Source organism: Eublepharis macularius, chromosome 12 (genome assembly GCF_028583425.1).
Source record: "Eublepharis macularius isolate TG4126 chromosome 12, MPM_Emac_v1.0, whole genome shotgun sequence".
NCBI classification, from domain to species: domain Eukaryota; kingdom Metazoa; phylum Chordata; class Lepidosauria; order Squamata; family Eublepharidae; genus Eublepharis; species Eublepharis macularius.
Window position 1 is genome coordinate 71,438,773 of NC_072801.1, and position 9,031 is coordinate 71,447,803.

At 46.4% G+C, this 9,031-nt stretch overlaps 1 protein-coding gene across 1 annotated transcript in view; it reads left to right on the forward strand.

Moving 5' to 3' along the window:
* The window catches only part of RPGRIP1 (RPGR interacting protein 1), a 30,445-nt gene extending 21,529 nt beyond the window's left edge, over window positions 1-8,916 (forward strand). The window contains 8 exon segments of the mRNA XM_054994360.1: window positions 891-1,069; window positions 2,678-2,806; window positions 3,530-3,659; window positions 5,112-5,206; window positions 6,200-6,395; window positions 7,542-7,626; window positions 7,750-7,880; window positions 8,798-8,916. Coding sequence (XP_054850335.1) covers window positions 891-1,069; window positions 2,678-2,806; window positions 3,530-3,659; window positions 5,112-5,206; window positions 6,200-6,395; window positions 7,542-7,626; window positions 7,750-7,880; window positions 8,798-8,916 — 1,064 coding nt within the window.
* Window positions 8,917-9,031: the final 115 nt, after the last annotated feature.

Below are 9,031 nucleotides of genomic sequence, written 5' to 3' on the forward strand. Positions count from 1 at the left end.
AGTCTTAAAGGTGCTACTGGACTCTTTTTGATCATTCTCCTTGGCTCTCGAAAACTCAGGTCTTTAAGGTGCTACTGGACCTAAATCCTGCTCTTCTACTGTAGATTTAACACAGCCATTCATCTGAAATGGTATAAAATCTTTTGACTAAAATAATATATTAAAAATGAAATTTATTTTCTATCTCGATTGGTTCCCATTACCCTAATTTTATTATTTTATTATTATTAATTTGACTTCTAGCCCTCCCTCCCCGCAAGCGGGCTTAGGTCGGGTTACAACAATAAGTAAAACTTCAAGGAATAAAACAGTAAAATCAGAAATCTCAAAAGGACATAAGTTTCAGTAAATCAGGATCTTGACAGATATAAGTTCCAACATCCCAAAATGGGCCCCCATAACTCTTTCCTGCCCACTGGACATAGAAAAGAGGGGAGATGCGAGTTGGTATCATTCTGTAACTTTACATGCATGGGGTGTGGGGGGGAGATGACTATGTAGCCCCCCTGCTAGCAGGAGACCAGTAGGGAGGCTTATTTGATGGACCTGATACCTATTACCTAACACAACTAAAGGTTAAATGAGACTCATAACAACTGGAGAGAAGGTGGTGTGGGATAGCCTGATCTCATCAGATTTGGGAAGTTAAGCAGGTTCAGTACTTGGATGGGAGACCACCAAGGAAGATTACAGAGGAAGGCAATAGTAAACCACCTCTGCTTCTCACTTGCCTTGAAAACCCCTTTGCTGGGATTGCCCTAAGTCAGTTGTGCCTTGATGGCACCTTACATACACACCTAATAACTAGGTCAGCAAGGCCCACCCTGAATTCCACTGCTGCTTTCAGCCAAATTCCAACCCCTTCTTTCTTTTTCTCCTCCTCTCTCTAGGAGACTTTGTGCTCACAGACCCGGCTGGAAAGCCTAGTGGTTCCATCCATCTGAGCCTGGAGTGGAAGCTTCTTTATGCACCCCCGGAGGATGTCCTCCATCAGTTGTCCTTGGATCGGGAGGCCCATCGGTCTTTGGAATTGCAAATTGAGAAGGAGCAAGCTGCACTGCAAAGCAAGGTACAAAATCTCCAGTGGAGGATCTACCCTTGGCTTTCACACGAAACAGAGCAAATTGGTGGGGTAGACCATGGCAAAGCATAGGTGAATGCCTCTGGCCTCACCGTCTTCACTCAGGTGCAATTTTGCACTGATAAATCATCATTACCCTGACCTGGATAGCCCAGGTGAGCCTGATCTGTCATATCTTAGAAGCTAAGTAGGGTCAGCCTTGGTTAGTAATTGGATGGGAGACCTCCAAGGAAGACCTGGCAGGGTTGCAGAGGCAGGCAATGGCTAACCACTTCTGTTAGTCTCTTGCCATGAAAACCCCACCAGGGGTCACCATAAGTCAACTATCCTTTGAGGACACTCCAAAGAGGCACCATGCTGTGTTGATGCCTCTTGTAATGGGAGACCTGGACTCAAATTACTGCTCAGCCCTTTTTCTTTCTTTCTTTCTTTCTTTCTTTCTTTCTTTCTTTCTTTCTTTCTTTCTTTCTTTCTTTCTTTCTTTCTTTCTTTCTTTCTTTCTTTCTTTCTTTCTTTCTTTCTTTCTTTCTTTCTTTCTTTCTTTCTTTCTTTCTTTTCATTATTCTGCCCTCCCCACATTTCCAGCAGGCTCAGGGCTCATAAAGCTTGCTGCATGAACTTGAGCCATCCCTCTTTCTCAGGCAAGCAAATTACTAGAAGGAACGGACTGTGCATTGTCTGCTACTAGCCCACACAGACTTCAGAGCAAAGAGCTAGAAAGACAGAGAGGTCAGCTCCTTAGCAGAGGGTGGGATGAGAACGTATTAAATAGACAGAACTCACCACCCTTGAAATCTCAGTATTCGTTTTTTCTTTAAACTTATTGTAGCCCTTGATGCTCTAAAGAATAATAATAATAACATAGTAACGTTCCATTTATATACTGCCCTTCAGGACAACTTAATGCCCACTCGGAGCGGTTTACAAAGTATGCTATTATTATCCCCACAACAAACACCCTGTGAGGTAGGTGGGGCTGAGAGACCTCCAGAGAGCCATGAGTAGCCCAACATCACCCGATTGGTTTCAAGTGGAAGAGTGGGGAATCAAACCCGGCTCTCCAGATTAGAGTCCCCTGCTCTTAACCACTACACCAAACACCAAATGCTTGAATTCACAAGGCTGCCCATCTTTAAAAGCTCATGTCAATCTCTGAGACCTGACAACTGGAGGTACCCCCATGTTGGTAAAAAATATTATAATCATCTAAATAAATGGCATGTTGCTGCCCTTGAGGAGTAGTACACGATTTATTGCTGGCAGGAGACCAACTTAGCCTGAATAACGGCAGGGCAGGGCCTTTACCCTGGCACTTTATGAAGCTCCAGCTTAGGGTTGCCAGCTCCAGATTGGGAAATTCCTGGAGATTTGGTGGGTGGAGCCTGGAGAGAGTGGAATTGGGGGAGAAGAGGGACTTCAGTGGAGTATAATAGCATGTATTCCACCCTCCAGGTGAACTGAACTCTATGGCCTGGAGATCAGTTGCAATTCTGTGAGATCTCCAGTTACTGCCTAGAGGTTGGCAACCCTGCCAGCTTTTTTGTTTCTCTTATGCCCATTCAGGCCCTGGGCACCACTGCTCCATCACCAGCCAAGCACCAGAGGAAGAAGCCACGTCTCTGTCTGCCTGAACCTGAGGAGAGCCTTCGGAAGCATGCCAAGTCAGAAATCAGAACTGGAGGAACAGCTCATGTGAGTTCAGCATTAGAGCACAGAAGGCATAGTGTGTGTGTGTGTCCGTGCATGCATGCATGTGTGTGCATGTACACGCATACTATTCAGGAGATGCAAGAGAAGGCACAGGCACATTAGACCTCATTAGCTGGGCAACTCATGTTGTTAGTCCATTGCTTGAATTCACAATAAACTACCCAGGCTGTTTATAGCAGTCTTTCTTCTATAAGAGGTAGAAACTTTCCAGGAAGAAAAAAAAATCAAAACACTTCAGTATTCCTTGGGTACCTCCATTTAGTATCACAAAATCCATCCCACAGCCACACATTGTGCTAAAAGTTTCAGCAAGTCTGCATTATCCTCCCGAACAGTGGGAAAGGGGGAGACAGACTTGTGTAGCGGTTACAGGGTTGGATCACAACCTGCGAGAGAAACCCATGTCGAAAATCTTCACCTGGGCATAAAGAAGTTCAGTGGGCGCCCTTGGGCCCTCCATATGCCCCCTTTCTTACCCTAAGCTACCTCAGAGCATTGTTGTGAAGGTAATTTGGATGCACACCACACTGTTCTCCTTGGCAGAAGGTAGGAAGAACTATGTGATATATAGGAGAGATGCTCCGTTCTTTAACATGCGCAAAGCATACAGATTAGGACGCATCAGTCACCTTTGCTTGTTTTGCATACACAATTTTGTTTCCATTCATCCTGGAAACGCCTCACCCCTCAGCCTGCTGTTCTTATACTGTGACCAACTGAGGGTTTATGTCTGGGCAGGTGCCTCTGGAAAAGCTCAAAGAGGAGGAAGAAATGCCGGCTGTTGCAGAGAAGGATTGGCCAGTGAGACGCCCGGATTCAGAAGCTGAATCCAGGAGATTGACAGAAGCAGTTGCACCAAAGGATGTCGGTATGAGTCAAAGAGGGCCAGTGTGACACCCCGGCCCTAAGGCAGTCATAGTTTATTTGTCAAAGGCGACAAAAAGGAGCGAGGCAAGATAATGAGATATTTGTAAAACAACCAGGGAGCATCAAATTGTGAGGAAGACAGCTATGCTTAAAGAGTCTAGCTATGTCTAATTGTGGCGCAGAGGAAAGAGTGCATGCTATGCGTGCAAGCAGTCTTTGGCATCTCCAGTGGCAAGAACTCAAAAAGCAGTCTTGGGGAAAGATCTCTGTGTCAGAGACCTTGTCGAGCTCCTTAGATAAGATGGATCTTAGATGGATCGAAGTTAGTCTGATTTGGTATAATGTAACTTTGGGTTCATCATTTCAGATGTTAAAAGTAGAGAGGAAACTAAAGTTATGACATGGTGTAGTGGTTAGATGTTGGACTCAGATCTGGGAGATATGGGTTTGAATTCCTACTCTGCCACAGAAGCTTGCTTGGTGACCTTAGGCTGGCCACACACACTCAATCTAACCTACCTCACAGGGTTGTTGCGAGGATAAAATTGGAGGAGAGGGGGAGGTAAGCTGTTTTGGAGAGAAAGATGGGTTATAAATTTTATTTATTTATTTCATTTGCACCCTGGCTTTCTCCTTCATGGGGGGGGGCAAAGCAACTTAGATCACTGTCCTCTCCTCCATTTTATCCTCACAACAACCCTGTGAGGTAGGTCAGGCTGAGAACACGTGACTGGCCCCAAATCACCTAACAAGTTTCCAGGCCAGAGTTGGGATTCATGCCCACACCCCGGATCCTAGTCCAACACACTAACTGCTACACTACACTGATCTAAATGAAGTAAGTAAATAAATATAAATAAATCCAAGGATCAGGTTCATGCAGGAGTTATTCTCACCACTGAGCGGCTTCCATCTTGCAGCTCTCAGTGTGCGTGCAAAGAATGGTCAAAAGGTGAAGCCTTTGTCCTCTGCACATGCTCATGAGCAGCCCGTCCTTTCAAAAGACTGCAAAATTGGGGCAGATACATTGAGAGATTGCAACCCACCTGAGGGTCCCAACGCAAGATCTGAAGACTTGCTCTGCAGTTTTAAGGACACTTTCTGGGGAGCAAGCCCCACTGAATACCGTGGGACAGACTTCCGAGGAGACCTGCTTAGGATTGTTAGATGGCTTAGGCGCATTCACGGAGGACCTATGACGCTCGATAGCTAGGTGGAACCTCCCTGGTTAGAGGCAGCGTACCTCTAAATGCCAGTTTCTGAGGAGCAATGGGGTACTATACTACCTTCATGACCTGCTCGTTGGCTTCTTGAGGGTGTCTGGTTGGCCACTGGAGGAGACAAGATGCTAGACTAGATGGAGCTTTACTGTGATCCAGCAGCAAGAGAGCCTGATGAGAGGCAGGGGAGGAGGCAGTCTGTTGGGTGACAGTCACTCCATTTTTTCCAACAGCCTCTGAAGAACCGGACAGCACCAGTGATGCTCCGACCACAGAGAGCGACGAAGTGGTGGTGGCAGAATCTGGGCTGCAGGAGCCTCGGGAGCTGGTAAATACAAAGTCTTCCATTGAAGCAGGGTGTGGGTCACATCAAAAACTACCCAATCTTTGACTTAAGCAGCTGTGAGGGGCGCTAGAACAAAGCGTAGGCTGATTCCACCCCCACCCCTTGTCACAATGTGTTTCCGTAGACCACTCAGAGAGGAATGTATGACCTGCGACAAGCATTATGTTTGACAGAGCAAGAATGAAAGTTCAGTTGGTACTCTTAAACCCATTGGTTCATGATTTGGTGGCTAGACTCTGGCCAAAGTGAGACTTCTCCCTGGGATAATTACTTAACATGAGTTGGTGATTCTCTATTTTTTGTTCTGGTAATGGCCAGAATCCTATTTACGCACAGAGAGAAACTGGTCTCAAACACCACAATGGAAAGCGATGGAAGGAGTTTTGTAACTATGGGTTTTCAAGCCCACATTTCCTTGGACCAGCCCCTACACTGGCTCTCATTGCAAGACAGACTCTCCTCTGGCCAAGACCCGAGAGAGCCTGTCAGCCAGCATAGACAACGCTAAGCAAGATTCATACAGTTATTTTTTATCTTATTTATTTACTTCATTTATACCCCACTTTTCTCCTCAATGGGGACCCAAAGGGGCTTATATTGTTTGCCTCCTCTCCATTTCACCCCCACAACAGCCACCCTGTGAAGTAGGTAAGACTGGAAGTCTGTGACTAGCATGAGTTATGTGGCAGAGTGAGAATTCAACCTGTGGCCCCAGAGAGCCGAGTCAGACCACTAACCACTACACCACACTGCTTGCTCCATGTCTACTGATTGCCTGGACACTCATAGCTCACACTTTCAAACCTAATCATCACATTTCTAAGAAAAGGCTGATTCTGACCTGTGGCTCTCAGGGGACCAGACATACTTCCATGTTACCCAGTTGCCTTTCCACTCAAATTGCTGTGAAAAAAGTTTCAGCCAAGCTATTTTTCAAAAACAGGGAACTCTGCTTCATACTTCTTACCCCCTTAGCGGCTTTTAGACAGAATTCGCGTGGAGGTGGTCTCTCTGAGCCTACACCCAGACAGCCAACCAGTTGCTAATGAGTCCATCCAGCAACTCTACGTGGAGTACCGATTCCCAGGAGTGCCGCTGGCAGAAACAGAGACCCCCTTCTCATTACGGAAGCCCCTCGGAGGCCAGGAGATCTACTTCCACTTCAGCAAGGGTGAGTGGCTAGCAGGGGTCTTGTGACATATGGAATCTGTAGCTGGGGTGTATGGGGAAGACTTATCAGTTTGCTTAGTGTACTGGCAGGTAGATCTGGGCTCCCAGAACTAGCACCAATTCATTTTTTAAAACCTCTCCCCAACTTTAGTCAAGTCCCACTAGCTTTTTAAAAGTTTTTTAAAAAGCATGTTATTTGAACCCTAAACACTGCAGACACTGCACTCAGGACATGGGTGTCCTGTGATAGCAATATGTCAATAGAGCCAGTTTGGTGTAGTGGGTAAGAGTGGCAGGACTCTAATCTGGAGAACTGGGTTTGATCCCCCACTCCTCCACTGGACGCCAGCTGGGTCAGTCACAGCTCCTTGGAGCTCTCTCAGCCCCACCCACCTCACAGGTGAGGATAACACTTTGTAAACCGCTCAAAATGGGTGTTTGTCCTGAAAGGCGGTATATAAATCAAATATTATTATTACTCATTTTAGCCAGATCTGTAGTTCAGGCCAGGAGAATTTGAGCAACTTATAAGAAATCAGCGTTTTTGTAGTTTATGTATTAACCCTCTCTGGCCTGAATTGTTCCTTTCTTCCTCTTTATTTTCCTTTCTTCCCCTTATTTTCAGTTATGATTAATGAACACTACTTAAGACTTATGGATCAGATGAGTAGAGAAAGAAACAGAGAGAGAGAGAGAGAGAGAGAGAGAGAAATAGGTCCAGACTTTCGTAGCAAAAATAATGATGAATCTAGGGACAAGAATGTCGACTGCAGCTTGAAATATTATGGACTAGAGGACACTTATTTGTGTGCACCACCACTGAAGAACTGGGTTCTATTCTACAAAACGGTATTATAATACTGGTCAGACACCACCTATTTTATGAATAAGAGAATGTAGATTTCATGTTGAGAATTCACACACAGTTGAGCCCGCAGATCTTCTCCACTAGTGAGTTTTTCCCAGGTGTAAGGAGCTTTTCCCAGTACAAGAACGGCTCGTCTCAAGGGAAATTTCCTGCCACCAGAGGAAAGTATCTCCACTAGTGGACCAGATCTGTGGGATACAACCATATCCTTTTGTCTAGATGCACGCGCTGAACATAAACCAGCTCTAATACAAAACCTATCCCGCTCTTCCTCTGCAGTAATTCAACTGGATCCAGACCCTGCAAGCCTCCAGAGGCAGCTGCTCTTCTCCATGCTGGTGGCAGAGGAACCGCAGGATCATCAGTGAGTAATCACGGGATAATCAGTATCTTTGTGTCCCTCCCCACTTCCTGTAAGTGGTCAAAAGTAAGAGGACAAAAGGAGCCCAGCCCCCTCGGTATTCATGGTGTCCTCCCTCCAATATAGGTTGCAGTTTATAGTGGTGAGCGAACCTCTTCCTGGGGCTAGAGGAGAGTGCGATGATGTGGGCTTTGCTCACCTGGACCTCCGGGAGATCCTTCTAACAGGAACTGATGTACTGGAGCAAAATCTGCCAGGTGAGAAGCCCTAGTGAAAGCTAGGATACGTACAGCGCTGTCATCATGTCAGAGATAGCCAGCTGAGAACCAGTTTGGTGAAGTGGTTAAGAGCAGCAGGACTCTAATCTGGAGAGCCAGGTCTGATTCCCCACTCCTCCGCTTGAAGCCAGCTGGGTGACCTTGGGTCAGTCACAGCTCTCTCAGAGCTCTCTCAGCCCCACTCACCTCACAGGGTGATTGTTGTGGGAAAAATAGCAACACACTTTGTAAACTGCTGAGTGGGCATTCAATTGTCTTGGAAGGCGGTCTGTAAATCAAATGTTGTTGTTACTATAGCAAGTCTTTGAGGATGTGAAGTTCCAAGGTGGCCCCAGACACTGCAAGCCGTTTAGCTTGGCTAAAATGTCATGCAAAACTAAGTTATAAACAAATTCTACCACAGTCTGAACGCAGACAAACCAGGTTGAGGAAGGTCGGCATGTTGAGTTTGTCTGATCTATGGTTTCAGGTGTTGTGTGACTGAGAGATCCTGGCCTGTTCCCTGGACGGGCTGGGGTATAAGCTGGGCCAGGGAGTGGGGGAGAATAAAGATGAAACCAGCCTGTGTTAAAATAGGTCAGGATCTGAATGACTGTCTGGCAACCTAAAGCCTGGTTTCACAAACTAACCCTAGTTAAAATAAACCACAGCTTCGCATGATGCCTGAGCAGCTGGGGTTTCGGTTTCTCTCTATTTAAAAAAACAGATTTCCAGGGTCGCCTCCCCCACTTTGCATGTGAGATAGAAACTGTTGATGAAAGCTGAACTCCTCCTAGTTTGCGCTTGGTTACCAGCCTCTCATTTTCACTTCAAAATAGTGCCGTGTCTCTGCATCTCCCAGAACGCAAAAGAGCAGGTTTTAACTCTCCACCTGGTCTCTCCCTTGCTCTTCCAAGTTGTCAGTTCCCGTAGCCCCAACACCAGCATTGGCGTGCTGAAAATCTCAGTAGAAGCAGCAGCTGCTCTGCGACTCGTCTACTGGGCAGGCAAAAGAAAAAGCAACCAAGGGGTCTGAGTGGCAGAAGACCAAGCACTGAACTGAGCAGGACTCTGGGATCAGACCAAAACAAAACTGGGGGTGGGGTGGCGGGGGTGGGTGTCATTTGAGACAAGGCAAGGAACAAGCCAAC